This window comes from Oncorhynchus kisutch, linkage group LG12 (assembly GCF_002021735.2).
Source record: "Oncorhynchus kisutch isolate 150728-3 linkage group LG12, Okis_V2, whole genome shotgun sequence".
NCBI lineage: Eukaryota > Metazoa > Chordata > Actinopteri > Salmoniformes > Salmonidae > Oncorhynchus > Oncorhynchus kisutch.
In genome coordinates this window covers 20,560,057-20,582,479 of record NC_034185.2, presented here as the reverse complement: position 1 = coordinate 20,582,479, position 22,423 = coordinate 20,560,057, and the positions used below count along the sequence as shown (strand labels likewise).

General features: G+C 41.0%; 1 protein-coding gene across 1 annotated transcript in view; it reads left to right on the top strand.

Moving 5' to 3' along the window:
• Positions 1-354: 354 nt before the first annotated feature.
• The window catches only part of LOC109900671 (monocarboxylate transporter 10-like), a 72,173-nt gene continuing 50,104 nt past the window's right edge, over positions 355-22,423 (top strand). Inside the window, exon 1 of the mRNA XM_020496403.2 lies at positions 355-1,000. Coding sequence (XP_020351992.1) covers positions 649-1,000 — 352 coding nt within the window. The 5' untranslated portion in view covers positions 355-648. The remainder of the gene's footprint in view (positions 1,001-22,423) is intronic.

The window sequence follows — 22,423 nt, the reverse complement described above, 5'->3', positions numbered from 1 at the left end:
TGTACAGGCTTATCACGCAGATAATTTAGAAAACGTTGACACCTTCCACGTTGTTCATTATTTTCCATAGAACGCATAGTCCCTAGTTGATTATCCCTTACTCAGTACAGCACAAATTATAGACTCCTATGTTTACTCTTTCCTTGCAAGAGGAACCTCTGGATAAGAGAGAACAAGAAATGTGTTCTGGATCTTATCTATCTTGAAAAAAAATGTTCTTCACTTTTTCAAACACTACAGTAATTATTCAATGTTCTTACGTCATACTTGAAAAGTACGGTAAATCCAATCAGCGACAAAAACCCGGCGTAATGTACGCACGTCCCGCCCCTCTGGGGTATCTATTTATACAATATTTCTACACTGGTGTTTGACACGCTCTAAAGACAGTGCGGGCTGTTGATAGAACAGATCATTACGGCTACTGCTTCTGAATTGATGCAACTTTTCGATAACAATTCGATGAAAGAAAATGCAAAGTCTTCATATTTGTAGATAGACATTTTGCGGCATACCATCATCTGAATCTCTTCAGTTAAGTTTGACTGCAGCTTGAGAGTACATAATTTAGACTAGTTAGCGGCATAGTCACATTATTGCTGTCATCATATTTGACAGTGTTAAAAATCTGCATTGTCGTGCGAAGAAATGACAGAAGGTACCAACATGACAGACAATGAGTATGAGACAACTGAAGAAACGGTTGCCGCGGAACCTGCGGAAGAGACACCAATGAAGTCATTTGAAACGCGCCCGGACGAAGTTGAGGAGAATAATGAGAACGGGGGAAGCAACGGAGCCATCCAAGAGCAGGTCCCCGTCACTGCGGAGGAGCCTGAGTTCGAGCACCCAGAAGGAGGATGGGGGTGGGTGGTTGTGCTGGCTGCCATGTGGTGCAATGGAGCGGTGTTCGGAATCCAGAACGCCTTTGGTATCCTGTTCATGGCCCTTCTGAAAGAATTCGGCTCAGCAGATGATGCGGACCTCAGGTTCAAAACTGGTGAGAAAAGTAACCTATCTAAATACTGTATTAGCGAGTTAGCTTGCATCAGCATGCCTCATAAAATATTTGTATTACTTTCTGGCAGCATATCAACTTGTGACATTCATTCTCGTTCTTCCTGGTATGCTATCGTTGACTGGGACTAGTGAACGGCATACAAATCACACTAATGCAACAAAGTTTAGAGAATGTCATTAATTTACCATCAAACTAAGTTTCCGATCTAATCACCTTTCCAGCTAGCACGGTCTAGATTGCTAACGTTATCTGGTGTCAGTCAGCGATTCGAGCGTGCCACATGGCTAGACAGTGCTCTTGCAGTTGTGCCCTTGATCAAGGCACTCAACCCCACACAAAGTAGAATAACTGCACTGTTAGGCTACTGTATAAAACGCATGTGGTCAACCCTCCATCTGGAGAGCTACTGGTGGTGCAGGCTTTTGATCCAACCCTGCTTATCAAGGTTCTGTTGTGCAGATGACGTTTACACAAAAAGGGTTCTCTCTTGCTTCATAGATAGAACCTTTTTGATAGGGTAATTGGATCAGAACCCTAGAGGGTCTAATTCACTGAACTGAGATGGTTCCCCACAGAATGGTGCCGTTTATGAATTATGGCTACTACTATTACAGTGCATTTGGAAATTATTCAGACCCCTTGACTTTTTCCACATTTTGTTACGTTAGCCTTATTCTAAAAATGTTTTTTCTCTCTCTCATCAATCTACACACAATACCCCCATAATGAAAAGGCAAAAACAGGTTTTTAGACATTTATTAAAAATAAAAAAAACGATCATATTTACATAAGTATTCAGACCCTTTACTCAGTACTTTGTTGAAGAACATTTGGCAGCTATTACAGCCTCAAGTTTTCGGTATAACACTACAAGCTTGGCACACCTGTATTTGGGGAGTTTCTCCCATTCTTCTCTGCAGATCCTCTCAAGCTCCATCAGGTTGGATGGAGAGCGTCGCTGTACTGATATTTTCAGGTTGCTCCAGAGATGTTCAATCGGGTTCAAGTCCAGGCTCTGGCTGGGCCACTCAAGGACATTCAGAGACATGTCCCGAAGACACTCCTGCGTTGTCTTGGCTGTGTGCTTAGGGTCGTTGTCCTGTTGGAAGGTGAACCTTTGCCTGAGGTTCTGAGCACTCTGGTGCAGGTTTTTATCAAGGATCTCTCTGTGCTTTGCTCCGTTCATCTTTCCCTCGATCCTGACTAGTCTCCCAGAAAGAGTTCAATCTTGGTTTCATCAGACCAGAGAATCTTGTTTCTCATGGTCTGAGAGTCCTTTAGGTGCCTTTTGGCAAACTCCAAGTGGGCTGTCATGTGCCTTTTACTGAGGAGTGGCTTCCGTCTAGCCACTTTACCATAAAGGCCTGATTGGTGGAGTACTGCAGAGATGGTTGTACTTCTGGAAGGTTCTCCCATCTCCACAGAGGAACTCTACAGCTCTGTCAGAGTGACCATCGGGTACTTGGTCACCTCCCTGACCAAGGCCCTTCTCCCGCTATAGGAAAAGGCCAGCTCTAGGAAAAGTCTAGGTTACAAATTTCTTCCATTTAAGAATGATGGAGGCCACTGTGTTCTTGGGGACCTTCAATGCTGCAGAATTTTTTTGGTACCCTTCCCCAGATCTGTGCTTCGACACAATCCTGTCTCGGAGCTCTATGGACAACTCCTTCGACCTCATGGTTGGTTTTTGCTCTAACATGCACTGTCAACTGTGGGACCTTTTGTATAGACCGGTATGTGCCTTTCCAAATCATGTCGCATCAATTGAATTTACCACAGGTGTACTCCAATCAAGTTGTAAAAGCATCTCAAGGATGATCAATGGAAATAGGATGCACTCAAGCTCAATTTCGAGTCTCATAGCAATGGGTCTGAGTACTTATGTAAATAAGTTGTTTTTTTAATTTTTGTTTTTGCTTTGTCATTAAAGAGTATTGTGTGTAGATTGATGAGAAACAATATTTAATCCATTTTAGAATACGGCTGTAACATAACAAAATATGGAAAAAGTCAAGGGGTCTGAATAGTTTCCAAATGCACTGTATGTAGCCTACTATTGGGGAAGGGGTTTATTTCCACTCCCACTGATTCTCTGGCCAGTCTCCATGTGCATTGTGTATTCTTTGGCAGCTGCTCTTGAAAAGAAGCCCATGAAAGATTCTCAATACATTTGGCTGCTCATAGTTAATGGATATACATTGCACTGCCATTTCATCCTCACAGTATTAGATAAGAAGAACCTCCTTTGTACAACACAGGCATAACATTTTGCGGGGTAGCCTTGAAACAGATGACCACAGCCCTGTCAGTTTCTGGGCCATTAAAAGGTTCAAACATTTCTGGAAAATGTTCAGACAGTGAGTGAGCATGCCCAGTGTGTGTTTTTCCTCTCCATGGCTAAAGGTTGACCTCAACCACATGGATAATGATCCCACGTTGTTCAACTGTCTTTAGCCACCTATTGCCTATAACCTTTTCAAACAGAAGGTCCTGCATCAAATATAGGATCAAAGCTGGGCAGATGCACTGTGCTTGGCAGTGTTAATCATCGTAGATTTGATTACCAAACAATCAGGAATCACCCATTTCCTAAAATTGACATTGCTGTGATTCTTAGGAAGATTTGCAGATCTAGATGATCCAGATCTAGGTGAATCACTACATTGATAGATGTATCATATCTTGTTAACTGATAGCTACTAATCACAGCATTGTCACATTATAATTACAATGTAATTATCACTCGAAGTGATCACTCATTGGCCAAGTGATCACTCATTCCTTGATTTTTCCTCAGTCTGAAATGAGTAGCCAGGATTGCATCAGCATGCTTCAAGTCCAGCTGTTGCCCTGCCTTCCACTTTCCCCAGTTGTAGTCCCTCTCCAGTTGTCAGAGGTCTCCTCTAGGGATATCCTGAGGAACATTATCCAGCTAGGCACACTGCCAGTAGCTAAAGGTCCCAGACAGAGGGGAGTTCATGGAGCCTTTGGCAACCCATATCATGTATATTTTACCTACAGTATACTCATGTCACTGTTACACTACTGATGTTATTGCGGGTGTAGTAAAATGCTTGTGTTCCTAGCTCCAACAGTGCAGTTATATCTAACAATTCACAAAAATAAAAAATCTAAAGTAAAAGAATGGAGTTAAGAGATATCAATATTAGGACGACCAATGTCGGAGTGGCATTGACTAAAATACAGTAGAATAGAATACAGTATATACATATGAAATTAGTAAAGCAGTATGTAAACATTATTAAAGTGACAAGTGATTCCATGTCTATGTAAATAGGGCAGCAGGGTTGAGTAACCAGGTGGTAGCTGACTAGTGATGGCTGTTTAACGGTTGTCTGGCCTTGAGATAGAAGCTGTTTTTCAGTCTCTCGAACCCTGCTTTGATGCACCTTTTACTGACCTCACCTTCTGGATGGTAGTGGGTTGAACAGGCAGTGGCTCGGGTGGTTGCTGTCCTTGATGATCATTTTGGCCTTCCTGTGACATCGGGTGCTGCAGGTGTCCTGGATGGCAGGCAGTGTGCCCCCGGTGATGCGTTGGGCTGACCGCACCACCCTCCGGAGAGCCCTGCAGTTGCGGGCAGTGCAGTTGCCGTACCAGGCAGTGATACAGCCCAACAAGATGCTCTCAATTGTGCATCTATAAAAGTTTGTGGGTCTTAGGGGCCAAGCCAAATTTCTTTAGCCTCCTGAGGTTGAAAATAATGTGTTGCGCCTTCTTCAACACACACACTGTCTGTGTGGGTGGACTATTTCAGATCGTCAGTGATGTGTACGCCAAGGATCTTGAAGCTTTTCAGCTTCTCCACTGCGGTCCCGTCGATGTGGATGGGGGTGTGCTCCTCTGCTGTCCTGAAGTTCACGATCAGGTCCTTCATCTTGTTGATGTTGAGGGAGAGGTTATTTTCCTGGCACCACTTCTCCAGGGCCCCCACCTCCTCCCTGTAGGCTGTCTCCTCATTGTTGGTAATCAGGCCTACAACTGTTGTGTCGTCTGCAAACTTGATGGGTTAGTTGGAGGCATTTGTGGCCACGCAGTCATGGGTGAACAGTGAGTACAGGAGAGGGCTGAGCACGCACCCTTGTGGGGCCTCTGTTTTGAAGATGTGGAGGTGTTGTTTCCTACCTTCACCACCAGGGGGGGGGCCCATCAGGAAGTCCAGGACCCAGTTGCACAAGGCGGGGTTCAGACCCAGGGCCCCAAGCTTAGTGATGAGCTAGGGGGGCACTATGCTGTTGAAGGCTATCCTGTAGGTAATGAACAGCATTCTTACATAGGTATTCCTCTTGTCCAGATGGGATAGATCAGTGTGTAGTGCGAAGGTGACTGCATCATCTGTGGATCTATTGGGGTGGAATGCAAATTGAAGTGGGTCTAGGGTGTCAGGTAAGGTGTAGGTGATATGATCCTTAACTAGCCTCTAAAAACACTTTATTATGACCGAATGAATGCTACGGGGCGATAGTCATTTAGTTCCGTTACCTTCACTTTCTTGGGTACAGAAACAATGGTGGACATCTTGAAGCAAGTGGGGACAACAGACTGGGATAGGGAGAGATTAAATATGTCCGTAAACACTCCAGCCAGCTGGTCTGCGCATGCTCTGAGGACTCGGCTAGGGATGCCATTTTGGGCCGGCAGCCTTGCGAGGGTTAACACGTTTAAATGTCTGACTCACATCGGCCATGGAACACGAGAGCCCGCAGGCCACGTCGGTGACACCGTTATGTTCGAAGCGGGCGAAGGTGTTTAGCTTGTCCGGGAGCAAGACGTCGGTGTCCGCGACGTGGCTGGTTTTCCCTTTGTAATCCGTGATTGTCTGTAGACCCTGCCACATGATCATTTCTCTACTATGCATGACATCATGGGCTTGGTATGGCTGCAGAAATAATGGGAAACACAAGGGGTTTCTACAGAGATCCTATAATCAACTTCTAGGGGGGTTTCTGGATCTGTTTAATTTGGAATATTGGCTAGCTAGATGGATCATGAACCCATTTTTCTTTTTATAGAATATCACAGCTACAGATCAGCCCTGTCCCAATGGTGTTGAGATGAACTGGGACCTAAAATTAGCTGTCACTCAAGCAAAGTTGACATTTTAAATTTAGACTGTCAACACCCATCTTAAGCCTATCTGTAAAGCATGATACACCCGCACGCACCCTTGACCCCTTCCTATCCAGTCAGATTCTAAAGGTGTTGGCTCTCCAGTCACCAGTTGGACAGTAACAGCACATTTCCTATTAGATTTAGTTTGTCTCAACAGTTGGACTAATGGTGTTATTCACATTCCTTTATGTCCTTTCCCTCCCAAACATAGATGTAGCCCATTGGCAGAGAGCAAAGGCCTTTCTTCCAGCTACAGCCTCAAGCTCTGAGCTTCTTGCAGTGAGGGTGAAGTAAAGCAGGTGTAGAGGGGGCTCAAAGGGGGGAGATTATTGTCTTGCACAAATGCTACCTGCCTCTGTTCTGTCAGGAAGTCTTCTATAGTTATGTGTTTAAGTGTCTTTTGGTCGTGCAAGATGCGACAGTGGGGGTACAACACTGTATACAGACTGCAGAGCCCTCCGCCCACTGTAAGCCACAATAAATCGAGTACCCCTGTGTTTTGGGCGGGAAATGGCTGTGAAGCAAGCTGTAGTTTATTGCATGTTTGTCTGTTAAAGAATGTGAAACAATGTTGTGCATGTTTGCTGCTTTTCATTAAATTAATTGTGGCTGTTTTTAGTTATGACCTAAAATACATTTGTTCATATGGGCAGGAAGTTGTATCAGAGAGCCTACAGTTCATGCCAAAATATTTAGAACTGGTAAATATTTAGACTGACATTAAACTATCTTCGTAACATGACTATAGAAATGGAAAGAAGAGGCCTCCCGGGTGGCACAGTGGTCTAAGGCACTGCATCGCAGTGGTAGCTGTGCCACCAGAGACACTGGGTTCGAGCCCAAGCTCCAGCCGCGACCGGGAGGTCCATGGGGTGACGCACAATTGGCCTAGCCTCGTCCGGGTTGGGGAGGGTTTGACCGGGTACTGATATCCTTGCCAGGTGCACGGTGTTTCCTCTAACACATTGGTGCAGCCCGCATACGGGTTGGATGCGCGCTGTGTTAAGAAGCAGTGCGGCTTAGTTGGGTTGTGTTTCGACCTTCGTTTCTCCGAGCCCGTACGGGAGTTGTAGCAATGAGACAATTGGATTTTAGAGACAAAGTAACAATATGATTAAAGGACGATCAAAAATGTATGTTTCACCTAAAATAGACTATTAAATCAAAGTCATAGGCCTATATTGTTGTTAGACATGTGTATCTTCTCACTGATATCAATGAATAAATGGACGATCAAAACTCATAATTGTGCATGTAACTTGATGGTGAGAGCCCAGTAATAGATTTACTGCAGTAAATGAATGAATGAATGTTATTTATAATAAGGGTTACATGGAAAAAATTGGACCTCTGAAATGAAAATGGATGGAAATAGACTCCAACACAAAGCCCTCTTGTTGTTAGTAAAGTCTAATTTAAAAGTGAAGACATTTGAAACAAATTATGCATACTCAAATTTACCTGCTTTCAGCACCATGAACTATTCTGATTGATTGTGCCCAGCTGCTGCTTCAAGTTTCAGCACCACAATGGAAGTTAATCAAATCTGGCTTATTGGTCAATAAATACATCATGGGCAAGATACATATTGTTTTTAACAAAAATGAATTATAGTACTAGCAAGCTATCGAAGTTGACCTCTGGTTCTCCTTCTCATCTTTGCATTCTCCTTCTCAAACTGAACAGCATAGTCCATGCTGGAGTATTAATTGCTGTGTGTAATGCAGCCTAGTTTTATTTACACAATCCCAGCAGTTTCTTTAGAAATGCAACTTTGTTCTGTGCTTCTCTGAGCATGCAATTCGTAGGCTATGGATCATTTCATTGAGACCACACAATGACGGTTAGTTCTTAACTGACTTTCCTAGTTAAATAAAGGTTAAAAAAAATATACTTTTTCTTTTTGCCTATAGGTGCGTGCACTTGATATCGTGTACCCAGCGGAGAATCCAAGATGAGGGGCGGCATCTGGCACACTTAGATATAGATATATATATATATATATATATATATATCCTAATAAGAAACAAATTCTTCAACACTGAGAAATATTGAAATTTCATTAACTTCTTGACGCTACCCATCCCGTTAGCGGGATAATTGTCATCAACAACCGCTAAATTGCAGAGCGCCACATTCAAATAATATTACTAAAAATATTTATATTCATGAAATCACAAGTGCAATATAGCAAAACACAGCTTAGCTCTTTGTTAATCCACCTGTTGTGTCAGATTTTGAAAATATGCTTTACAGCAAAAGCAATCCAAGCGTTTGTGTAAGTTTATCGATCACTAGACAAAACATTATGAACACCTAGCATCAAAGTAGCTTGGTCACGAAAATCAGAAAAGCAATAAAGTTAATCGCTTACCATTGATCTTCGGATGTTTTCACTCATGAGACTCCCAGTTACACAAATGTTCCTTTTGTTCCATAAAGATAGTTTTTATATCCAAAATACCTCAGTTTGTTTGGCGCGTTCAGAAATCCACAGGCTCGAGCGGTCACGTCAACGCAGACAAATTCTAAATAGTATCCGTAATGTCCACATAAACATGTCAAACGTTTTTTTTATAATCAATCCTCAGGTTGTTTTTAAAATATATAATTGATAATATATCAACCGGCACTGTCTCTTTTTCAGTAGGAGAGGGAGAGACTATGGCTGCCCAAGCTCTGTTGCGCAAGCAAAACTCATGCAAACACCAGACGCGATGTATCTTTCTCGCTCGTTTTTCAAAATAAAAGCCTGAAACTATGTCTACAGACTGACACCTTGAGGAAGAGATAGGAAAAGGAATCTGGTTGATATCCCTTTAATGGAGTGAAGGCAGGTTATGGAACATGGAGCTTTCAAAATAGAAGCTACTTCCTGATTTGATTTTCCTCAGGTTTTCGCCTGCAATATCAGTTATGTTATACTCACAGACAATATTTTTGGAAACTTTAGTGTTTTCTATCCTAATCTGTCAATTCTAGCATATGGGCCTGAGAAATAGGCTGTTTACTTTGGGAACGTTATTTTTCCAAACATAAAAATAGTGCCCCCTAGCTAAAATATGTTTTAATTACACATTTTAGAATAAGGCGGTAACGTAACAAAATGTGGAAAAAGTCAAGGGGTCTGAATACTTTCCGAATGCACTATATATAGTTGAAGTCGGAAGTTTACATACAGCTGAGCCAAATACATTTAAACTCAGTTTTTCACAATTCCTGACATTTAATCCTAGTTAAAATTCCCAGTCTTAGGTCAGTTAGGATCACCACTTTTATTTTAAGAATGTGAAATGTCAGAATAATAGTAGAGCATGATTTATTTAAGCTTTTATTACTTTCATCACATTCCCAGTGGGTCAGAAGTTTACATTGGAGGTCGGCCGATTATGATTTTTCAACGTTGATACCGATTTATTGGATGACCAAAAAAGCCGATACCGATTAATCTGCCTTAAAGGGAAAAAACACACTTTTTAAAATTATTTTTTTAAACATTTGTAATAATGACAATTACAACAATACTGAATTAACAATTATTTTAACTTAATATAAAACATAAATTAAACAATTTAGCCTCAAATAGATAATGAAACATGTTCAATTTGGTTTAAATAATGCAAAAACAAAGTGTTGGAGAAGAAAGTAATATGTGCCATGTAAAAAAGTTAACATTCAAGTTCCTAGCTCAGAACATGAGAACATATGAAAGTTGGTGGTTCCTTTTAACATGAGACTTCAATATTCCAAGGTAAGAGGTTTTAGGTTGTAGTTAATATAGTATTTATAGGATTATTTCTCTCTATACCATTTGTATTTCATATACCTTTGACTATTGGATGTTCTTATAGGCACTATAGTATTGCCAGTGTAACAGTATAGCTTCCGTCCCCCCCTTTGCACCTACCTGGGCTCGAACCAGGAACACATAGACAACAGCCACACTCAAAGCATCGCTACCCATCGCTCCACAAAAGCCGCGGCCCTTGCAGCGCAAGGGGAATAACTACTCCAAATCTAAAAGCGAGTGACGTTTGAAACAGTATTAGCGCACACCAAGCTAACTAGTTAGCCATTTCACATTAGTTACACCAGCCATTAGGCTGATAGGCTTGAAGTCATAAACAGCGCTGTGCTTGCGAAGAGCTGCTGGCAAAATGCACGAAAGTGCTGTTTGAATGAATGATTACGGGCCTGCTGCTGCTCAGACTGCTCTACCAAATCAGACTTAATTATAACATAATAAAACACAGAAATACGAGCCTTTGGTCATTAATATGATCGAATCCGGGAACTATCATTTCTAAAACAAAATGTTTATTATTTCAGTGAAATACGGAACCGTTCTGTATTTTATCTAACGGGTGGCATCCCAAAGTCTAAATATTCTTGTTACATTGCACAACCTTCAATGTTATGTCATTAATTACGTACAATTCTGGCAAATTAGTTCGCAATGAGCCAGGCAGCCCAAACTGTTGCATATACCCTGACTCTGCGTCCAATGATCGCAAGAGAAATGACACAATTTCACCTGGTTAATATTGCCTGCTAAACTGGATCAGTAGTTATAACTACTGATTATGATTGCTTGTTTTTTTATAAGATTAGTTTAATGCTAGCTAGCAATTTACCTTGGCTTCTACTGCATTTGCGTAACAGGCAGGCTACTCGTGGAGTGCAATGGTTAGAGCGTTGGACTAGTTAACTGTGCGGTTGCAAGATTGGATCCCCTGAGCTGACAAGGTGAAAATCTGTCGTTCTGCCCCTGAACAAGGCAGTTAACCCACAGTTCCTAGGCAGTCATTGAAAATAAGAATGTGTTCTTAACTGACTTGCCAAGCTAAATAAAAGGTATTAAACTTTTTATTTTATTTTTAATAATCGGAAATCGGCGCCCAAAAATACTGATTTCCGATTGTTATGAAAACTTGAAATCGGCCCTAATTAATCGGCCATTCCGATTAATCGGCCGACCTCTAGTTTATATACACTCAATTAGTATTTGGTAGCATTGCATTTTTAAATGGTTTAACTTGGGTCAAACGTTTCGGGTAGCCTTCCACAAACTTCCCACAATAATTTGGGTGATTTTTGGGCACATTCCTCCTGACAGAGCTGGTGTAACTGAGTCAGGTTTGTAAGGCCTCCTTGCTCACACACGCTTTTTCAGTTCTGCTCACAAATTTTCTATAGATTGAGGTCAGGGCTTTGGAAGTATGCATGGGGTCATTGTCCATTTGGAAGACCCATTTGCGACCAAGCTTTAACTTCCTGACTGATTTCTTGAGATGTTGCTTCAATATATCCACATAATTTTCCTGTCTCATGATGCCATCTATTTTGTGAAGTGCACCAGTCCCTCCTGCAGCAAAGCACCCCCACAACATGATGCTTCATGTGTTCTTTGGCTTGCAAGCCTCCCCCTTTTTCCTCCAAACATAATGATGGTCATTATGGCCAAACAGTTCTATTTTTGTTTCATCAGACCAGAGGACATTTCTCCAAAAAGTACAGTCTTTGTCCCCATGTGCGGTTGCAAACCGTAGTCTGGCTTTTTTAACTTCTTAGGGATCAAATCCATTTTAGCGGGATCGATTTGACAACATCCGGTGAAATGGCACAGCTCCAAATTAAATTACTATAAATATTAAACTTTCACGAAATCACACATGCAATACACCAAATGAAAGCTACTCTTGTTGTTAATCCAGCCAGTGTGTCAGATTTCAAAAAGGCTTGACGGCGAAAGCAAATTATGCTATTATCTGAGGATAGCACCCCATCAATCAAACAAACACAGACAATCATAATTTAACCCGCCAGGCGTGATACGAAACTCAGAAATAACGATATAATTCATGCCTTACCTTTGACGAGCTTCTTCTGTTGGCACTCCAATGTCCCATAAACATCACACATGGTCCTTTTTGTTTGATTAATTCTGTTGTTATATATCCAAAATGTCCATTTATTTGATGCGTTGATCCAGAAAAACACCGGTTCCAACTCGCGCAACATGACTACAAAATATCTAATAAGTTACCTGTAATCTTTGTCCAAACATTTCAAACAACTTTCCTAATACAACTTTAGGTATTTTTTTAACGTAAATAATCGATCAAATTTAAGACGGGATAAACTGCGTTCAATACCGGACGAAAACAAAGTGGAGTGTGCTCTCAGGTCACGCACCTCTAACAAACCGTACACTTCACTCGACCCTCATTCTGAACTGCCCTTTTCATTTCTCAAAGGAAAAACATCAACCAATTTCTAAAGACTGTTGACATCCAGTGGAAGCGATAGGAACTGCAAGCAAGTGCCTTAGAAATCCAGATCCCCATAGAAAACCCATTGAAAAGAGTAACCTCTGGGTTTCGCCTGCCAAATAAGTTCAGTTATACTCAGACATCATTCAAGAGATCATACGTTCACCTACTCTGTGCCTCACAAAGACACGGCGGTTGGAACCAAAAATCTCAAATTTGGACTCATCAGACCAAAGGACAGATTTCCACTGGTCTAATGTCCATTGCTCATGTTTCTTCGCCCAAGTATCGCCCAAGTATCGCCCCAAGTATGTCTCTTGTTATTGGTGTCCTTCAGTAGTGGTTTCTTTGCAGCAATTCAACCATAACCTGATTCATGCAGTCTCCTCTGAACAGTTGACGTTGAGATGTGTCTGTTACTTGAACTCTGAAGCATATATTTGAGGTGCAGTTAACTCTAATGAACTTATCCTCTGCAGCAGAGGTAACTCTGGGTTTTCCTTTCCTGTGGCGGTCCTCATGAGATCCAGTTTCATCATAGCGCTTTATGGTTTTTGCGACTGCACTTGAAGAAACTTTCAAAGTTCTTAATGTTCCCGGATTGACTGACCTTCTGTCACGAGAATTATGTTATCAATGTTCATAAACTGAACTTCAATTAAACTGCTTAGTCTGCATCCCAGAATTTAAGATTCTAGTTGAAACAGACAGAGTCCCAGCCTACAATAATCAGGAAGTTTATTCACGAGAGTGCTGAATATCATACAATGCACATTTGGTTATATACCTCACATTTGGTCATCAATGCCCCTCCTAATACTGTCAATACTGTTTACAAGTCTTCTCCTACATATACATTGCTTATCATATCCTACCACATCTTACACAATCTACTGCAAATCTAACGGTTTCTACCCCCCCCCTTCTTTCCCTGTTCTCAGTTTCAGTGGTCACAAGTTGTCTGCCACAGTTCCTTGTCTGTGAACAGGTCCTCTTTTCCTATGCACATACATTCAAGAATACTGTTAGTTATTGTCTTACCATTTCTTTAAACGTATAAATCATTTAGTCATTATCTTACCTTCATAAACATATAGATCATATGGATTTCTATAACACCTTCATGTCTTAACCTTTCTAGCGCAGGCTCGACAACATTCCGCTGAAAAGGCAGCGCACGAAATTCTAAAATATTTTTTAGAACTATGGAACTTTCACACATTATCAAGTCCAATACAGCAAATGAAAGATAAACATCTTGTTAATCTACCCATCGTGTCTAATTTAAAAAATGCTTTACAGCTAAAGCACAACATATGATTATGTTAGATCACCGCAAAGTCGAAAAAACACAGCCATTTTCCATCCAAAGATAGGAGTCACAAAAAGCAGAAATATAAAGTTAATCACTAACCTTTGATCTTCATCAGATGACACTCATAGGACATCATGTAACACAATACATGTATGTTTTGTTCAATAATGTGCATATTTATATCCAAAAATATTTTTACATTGGCGCATTACGTGCAGTAATGTTTTGATTCCAAAACATCCGGTGATTTTAGCAGAAATACTCATAATAAACATTGATAAAAGATACTAGTGTTATTCACAGAATTAAAGACCCTTCTCTTTAACGCAACCGCTGTGTCAGATTTTAAAAAAACTTTACGGAAAAAGCATAATCTGTGAACGGAGTTTAGAACCCAAAACAGCCAGAGGAATAGCCGCCATTTTGGAATCAACAAAGTTAGAAACAACACCATAAATGTTCACTGACCTTTGATCTTCATCAGAAGCCACTCCCAGGAATCCCAGTCCAACAATAAATGACTTTGTTCTATAAAGTTCCATAATGTATGTCCAAATAGCCACTTGTTAGCATGTTCAGCCCAGTAATCCATCTTCATGAGGCGCGAGCATTTCATCCAGACAAAAACTTGAAAAGAGCCATTACAGTCCTTTAGAAACATGTCAAACTAATTATGGAATCAATTGTTAGGATGTTTTTAACATAAAACATCAATGTTCCAACCGGAGAATTCCTGTCTTCAGAAAAATCACTGGAATGCGAGGTAACTCTGTCGGGAACGTGAGTCATGAGACTGAGGCTCTCTGCCAGACCACTGACTCAAACAGGACTCATGAGCCCCCCCTTTATAGTAGAATCCTCATTCAACTTTCAAAAAACAGTTGACATCTAGTGGAAGCCCTAGGAAGTGCAACCTAATCCATATCTCAATGTGTACTCGGTAGGCAAACCTTTGAAAAACTACAAACCTCAGATGTCCCACTTCCTGGTTGGATTTTTCTCAGGTTTTCACCTGCCATATGAGTTCTGTTATACTCAGACATCATTCAAACAGTTTTAGAAATTTCAGAGTGTTTTCTATCCAATACTAATAATAATATGCATATATTAGCATCTGGGACAGAGTAGGAGGCAGTTACTCTGGGCCCGCTATTCATCCAAAAGTGAAAATGCTGCCCCCTATCCCAAAAAGGTTAAAGTGATGGACTGTCATTTCTCTTTGCTTATTTGAGCTGTTCTTGCCATAATATGGACTTGGCCTTTTACCAAATCAATATTCTGTATACCACCCCTACCTTGTCACAACACAACTGATTGGCTCAAATGCATTAAGAAGGAAAGAAATTCCACAAAATAACTTACGTTGCAGCCTTATTCTAATATTGATTAAATCTGTTTTCTTCCTCTTCAGTCTACACACAATAACCCACAATGACAAAACAAAAACAGGTTTTTTGAAATTTTGGCAAAAAAATCAACTGAAATATCGCGTTTACATAAGTATTCAGACCCGTTACTCAGTACTTTGTTGAAGCACCCTTGGCAGCGATTACAGCCTTGAGTCTTCTTGAGTATGACGCTACAAGCTTGGCACACCTGTATTTGTGGAGTTTCTTCCATTCTTCTCTGCAGATCCTCTCAAGCTCTGTCAGATTGGATGGGGAGTGTCGCTGCACAGCTATTTTCAGGTCTCTCTTGAGATGTTCGATCAGGTTCAAGTCCGGGCTCTGGCTGGGCCACTCAAGGACATTCAAAGATGTCCGGAAGCCACTCCTGCGTTGTCTTGGCTGTGTGCTTAGGGTCATTGTCCTGTTGGAAGGTGAATCTTCGACCCAGTTTGAGGTCCTGAGCGCTCTGGAGCAGGTTTAAAAAATGAAATCAAGGATCTCTCTGTGCTTTGCTCAATCCATCTTTCCCTTAATCATGACAAGTCTCCCAGTCTCTGCCGCTAAAAAACATCCCCACAGCGTGATGCTGCCACCACCATGCTTCACCGTAGGGATGGTGCCAGGTTTCAGGCCAAAGAGTTCAATCTTTGTTTCATCAGACCAGAGATTCTCAGGGTCTGAGAGTCCTTTAGGTGCCTTTTGACAAACTCCAAGCTGCCTGTCATGTGCCTTCTTTTTTACTGAGGAGTGGCTTCCATCTGGCCACTCTACCATAAAGGCCTGATTGGTAGAATGCTGCAGAGATGGTTGTTCTTCTGAAAGGTTCTTCCGTCTCCACAGAGGAACCCTGGAGCTCTTTCAGAGTGACCATCAGGTTCTTGGTCACCTCCCTGACCAAGGCCCTTCTCCCCCGATTCCTCAGTTTGGCTGGGTGGCCAGCTCTAGGAAGGGTCTTGGTGGTTCCAAACTTCTTCCTTTTAAGAATGATGGAGGCCACTGTGTTCTTGGGGACCTTCAATGCTGCAGACATTTTTTGGTACCCTTCCACCGATCTGTGCCTCAACACAATCTTGTCTCGGAGCTCTACGGGAAATTCCTTTGACCTCATGGCTTGGTTTTTGCGCTGACATGCAGTCAACAGTGGGACCTTATATAGACAGGTGTGTGCCTTTCCAAATCATGTCAGATCAATTGAATTTACCACAGGTGGACTCCAATAAGGTTGAAGAATCATTTCAAAGATGATAAAAGGAAATAGGATGCACCTGAGCTCAATTTTGAGTCTCATAGCAAAGGGTCTAAATACTCATGTAAATTTAGTTCAGTTTTTATTTGTAATACATTTGCAAAAATGTCTATAAACCTGTTTTCTGCTGTCATTATGGGGTATTGTGTGTAGATTGAGGAAATAAATGTAGTGAATCCCTTTTTAGAATAAGGCTGTAATGTAACAAAATGTGAAAAGGTCAAGGGGTCTGAATACTTTACGAATGCAAAATAAATACCTTGTCATTGTCATGTCCAGATTTCAGATTTAATTTAGGGATGGATCGAAATTCACAGAATGGTTACCTGGAGGAAAATGGGGGCTGGTCATGCTTTTTCAATTTCAGTCAAGGGGAGGGATTAGTCACTGTTATTTCAGATGTTTTAATTTTTTATATTTTTTTATATAAATTTGCAAACATTTCTAAAAGTACATTTTTGTTTTCTCATTATGGGGTATTGTGTGTAGATTAAGGATTAAAAAAAAAATCAATTTTAGAATAAGGCTGTAACATAACAATGTGGAAAAGGTCAAAGGGTCTGAATACTTTCTGAATGCACTGTAACTAGATATAGCCTTCATGTAAGACTCCACTGAAGCTGGAGTCTTATCTCCCTCTCTAACTTTAAGCATCAGCTGTCAGAGCAGCTTACCGATCATTGCACCTGTACACAGCCCTTCTGTAAATAGCCAACCCAACTACCTCATCCCCATATTGTTGTTTATTTTTTTGCTCCTTTGCACCCCAGTATCTGTACTTGCATATTCATCTTCTGCACATCTATCACTCCAGTGTTAATTGCTAAATTGTAATTATTTCGCCACTATGGCCTATTTATGGCCTTACCTCCCTTATCTTACTACATTTGCAAACACTGTATATATATTTTTCTATTGTGTTTTTGACTAAGTTTGTTTATCCCATGTGTAACTCTGTTTGTCACACTGCTTTGCTTTATCTTGGCCAGGTCACAGTTGTAAATGAGAACTTGTTCTCAACTGGCCCACATGCTTAAATAAAGGTGAAATAAAATAAAATGTAGCTTTCTGTGTGTTTAACACAATAATAAATGAGTTAACAGCGGTTTCCCCACGAATGTGTTTGCAATTGCATGCGCGCTGGTGTTGGGACCGCTGGAGTAGCTGCAGTGAGAGAGTGCTGTGGTAAAGTGCACCTTGGCGGAAGCGTTTGCGCTAAATATACTCCCTTTACGGCACTGCTTTGCTTCTAAGTAGAGGAAGTGTAAGGGAAGGCCGATGGAGGGAGGCCCATTGCCTTGACAGGGTGCGTGGATGTTAATTTGACACGCCACCAATCACAGGAGGTTGGTGGCACTTTTTAATTGGGGTGGACGGGCTCGTGGAAATGGCTGAAGTGGAATGGTATCATATACATGGAAACCTTGTGTTTCGTGCTGTTCCAGCCATTATTATGAGCTGTCCTCCCTTTTTTCACATTTTGTTGTGTTACAGCCTGAATTTAAAATGGATTCAACTGAGATGTTGTGTCACTGGCCTACACACAGCACCCCATAACGCCAAAGTGGACTAAGTATTCAACCTCTTTGTTACGGCAAGCCTAAGTAAGTTCAGGAGGGAAAAAATCGCTTAAGTCACAAAAGTTGCATGGACTCACTCTATGTGCAATAATGGTGTTTAACATGAATTTTGAATGACAACCAAATCTCTATACCCCACAACGTGTCTGTCTGAAATAAAAAAAAGTGTGAATATTTTGTTTTAATTCAGGCTGTAACACAAGAAAATGTGGAATAAGTCAAGGGGTATGAATACTTTCTGAAGGCACTATAGTTGCACTTTCAGGCCCATATGCACATCTTGACTGGGCTGTTATATAGTATTGAATAACATTTTATATATTTTTTTAGTTGATTTTCAGAAATGCAGAAGGCTAGCCTACATGTAGGCATGCTGACTGAACCTATTGATAGTGTTTATTCACCTGTCTATTTCTCATCTGATGCATCGCCCAGAAAGCAGTAGTGACGGTACTGGCAAGGAGGGTGAGAGTGCACTGAGTGCGTCACTGAGTAACTACCACCCTTCTTCATCAGGACATGACCCTATGTATCTGGAGACTGCAGACATGGGGTTTATCGTACTCAAGACATGCTGGCATACATCTCCAAGGCTCGACAATGCAGCCACAAACTGTCCTGCCTAGTGCTCCCCAGTTAAATCTCCTCCCTTTTATGAAAAATATGGTAGATACCGATAGCAGGTCTAGGCTTATTCTGGATGAATTAAAATTCAGCATGCATGTATGTTGTATTGATCATATCTGGGATGCTTGCCATTATAAGATGTGCTCTAATTCCACAGCACTGTGCATGACTAAAACTTTATATTGAGCCACAGACCGGGTTATAAAGTTTGGACTGGCCCTGCTTAGTCAGGTAGATATGGGCCTCCAAGAAATTCACTATAAAATACATGATTGCTGCTATCCAGGCCTCCTTGATGTTTAAACTAGCAGACCTGTGTTTTTCAGTTGCCAGCCTGCAATCTTTCATATCGACTGAAGAGTTTGAGGTGTAAAATGCATGACATGTTCTTGTTCTTCTCAGTGATGATATGTAGTTCATTAGGGAAATAGGAATTTATGGCATGCATACCGGGGCCTGTTTAATTTCAATGTTGAAATGTGGCTTCATCCTGAAATTACCAATGCAATTCTTTGAAAGTGGATAAAGAGAATTCCAAAGCACATGCCCAAGCATGTTTATTCTCCTATTGAGTAGCAATGCATTAATTTGGCTGTACCCCAGGAAGAGTAGCTGCTGCCTTGGCAGCAAATACAACTAGCAATGCTGATGTTGAAGGACGGGTGTCTAGATTTAGCCCTAGATGGCACTAGATTTGTCCTTTTCACTTTTCTATTTATGGCACACCTCATATAAAAGAGCTTGAACTGCTATGTCAGCGGAATAAATGCATTTTAAGCCCAGAGAAAACAGCTAATCATTTAACCTCAGCATTCAACTTCAACCTGACTTATTGGCCTAAATATTGGCCAGCAGTTTTGTTCAAAACTTTTTGTCTGGATGTAGGGACTGTGAAAACAATGCCAGCCTCTCTTGGCCACTGACTCATTTGTCGTAAGGCTTAACCATATCAGCCTGACCCTTGGCCAGGTTAGTTGGTCATCAATGTGGGTCATAGACAACAATTGCCGCACAGTGGCAGATGTCATGGCATTTCCACATTTCCCCAGAGCTGTCAAAATCTATATGAAAACCCTTTTTAATCCAATGAATATGGTCCTGTGTACCGCCACAAATGGGGGGCAGTGGTAAACCCCTTTCCTTTGGCTCTTAGACCTCCTGGTGAAAGCAGAATGAAAGCCGATTCAGCTTGCCCGCTGAGAAGGATAAACAGATGATTAGTGGCTAATGTAAAAGCTGTGAGAGGATGGATCAAAGATCAGGTGGCCTAAACTCATGGCGTGTGTGTGACGCGTGCGTCCCTGGCAGTAGATGATCCTAACACCCATGTCCGGTTGTCATGAGGAGGACATATTTATTTATTCATGGTGAGGGGTCTCTCTTCGCTGTGGTGAGGAGAGGGCAGTTTGGGCAGCTAGGCTAAACTATAAAAAGAAAAGGTTCCTGGAGTATCCTTTAGGAGTTCATCAAATTGAAACTGTGTGGGAACCCCTATAAGTTCGTCAAAGAACGCCTTTTAATAAATCTTCGAATCACCTTTTGGGGTTAAACTACCCCTTTTATTATTTTCTATATATATATATCTTTTTTTAAATGATACCCATAACAATAACACAATATTTTTGTTGTCAGTGTTTATGATTTTAGTGGTGAAGCAGAAGTTAAAAAAAATCTAAATATGAGGTAAACTCCCAGCAGAGCCCCAAGTCACATTTTGTACAGTACATCCTCTGGCGTGTCGATGTTGACGTTCTCAGTATCCATAGCCAGAATGTTTTTTTGCAGTGCATGGTGATCGAACAGGTTTCCTGTTACATTTATCAGAGGTGTAGGGAGGATGACGTTTGAATAAAAAGTAATTTTACAGATGTTCAACAAAACATGCACATGATAGTTATTCATACCTTGGTTTTTGTGGTAAATATGAATGAAAAAAACTTTTGATAATGGTTTGCATACACATACTGTACCTTGTCCATAATGTAGAGGCCTATGGGATATTCATTGAAGAGGCAAGGGAGGAGGATGGTAAATGTGATCTGCATAATAAACAAATAACGTTTGTATTCATCCTCGTCTGTATACCTACAGACATAAAGTGAGCAGTTCAGTCATCTGCACCCAATACAGCTAACCTTCAACATATTCTTATAGCGTACATATTCTTACCTCTTTGTTGTTTGGTGTCCATTTTCTGTTTTAGAAAGATTGTCACAAATCTGAAAAGATAGATGGTATCATCACAAAACAATATCAATTTAAATCATACAAGGGAAAAACCTTACCTTAACTGAAAAATGTAAAGATCTCCATAATTTAAGTGCCTGCACCTACTGTCCTTTCAAATCCAAATCCTAATATTTCAGTTGGGCTGCAAGAACCCCCACCAACTAAGGATGTTCCTCGATGAACCCCACCTTCTATGGGGTTCTTGGAAGAACATTTTTGGGGCCATTTTCAGTGCCAAGAACCCCAAGATTCTTAGAGGAACCCTTGTTGAACCCCTCTTTTTGAGTGTAGGCTGTACTGACCAGTTACTGTTGGTTTGACGGGGGAGTTGCTCCCTCCAGCAGGCCTCTAGTCTAGTCTAGCACTGTCTCTGCTCCTCTGCCACAAGTTAGCTGTCTCACTTGTCTCTTCATGTTAGCCTGTAAATGTGCCCAGGAAAATATAATACTTTACATCAAATAACAGCCTAACTGACTTCACTCACAAGAAGGAAATATTTTTTGAGGATAGATTCCATTTGTATAGGCAACAAAAAGCTTTTGATGCGTTATTAGGCTATAGCTTATGAATAGCTTATAAAACCTTTACATCACAAAGCATTTTTGCCCACCACGGTGAGAGGATTAATAATACTGTAGTGCCTACTCATTTATTTAGCAAAATCCTACAGAGGTGGTCCTCATACCTCAGCTCCAGTCCTCTATGACCCCACTGAACCCATATGAACTTGCAATAGCAATTTACTTCAGCAGCATGTAGAAGCAAGGCCCTCCACCCACAGTCCACAAATTCTCCACCAATTCCACACTCGCAGTGGTGGGCAAAGTGTGCAGGCCTACATGTTATTTTTAGGGATCACTTCAAAGTTGATTAGTGTGTGTTAAGAGGCGAGACAAATCTTTGTACCGTTATATTGTGTGGTCTTATAGTCGTCATCCTGTCATGATGAGGAGGTAAATATTCTGCCATAGCCTCAAAGCAGCTCAGTATTTAATACTTTACCATAATCCTTAAGGAGATTTACTTAGAAAAAAAGACCCTGACCTTTTCTGTGCTTTGTGGTGCCAAGCACATGCTGCCTTTTCACATCCATTCCACGTCTCAAATCAAATTTTATTTGTCACATGCGCCGAAAACAACGGGTGTAGACGTTACCGTGAAATGCTTGCTTACGAGCCCTTCCCAACGACGCAGAGTAAAAAATAAACTAATATAGTAACACAAGGAATAAAATACACAAGAATGAAGCTATATACAGGGAGTGGCAGCACCAGATCCATGTGCAAGGGTACGAGGTATATTCGATGTAGATATGTAAATCAAGGCAGGGTAATGTGATTAGGCATCAGAATAGATAATAATACAAGTATCTACCTTCTCCATTTCCACCCCACTAACAGTGACCCCAGAGGACCCCCAAGTTTAATCTATAATATGGATAAATAGCCCTTCAGGAATGACCATATATATATATATATATATATATATATATATATATATATATATATATATATATATATATATATATATATATATATATATATTATTTTCACCACATGCAATCCACTCCAGAGGAATTCAGTACCTTGTACACAGTAGATACATCTGCGTG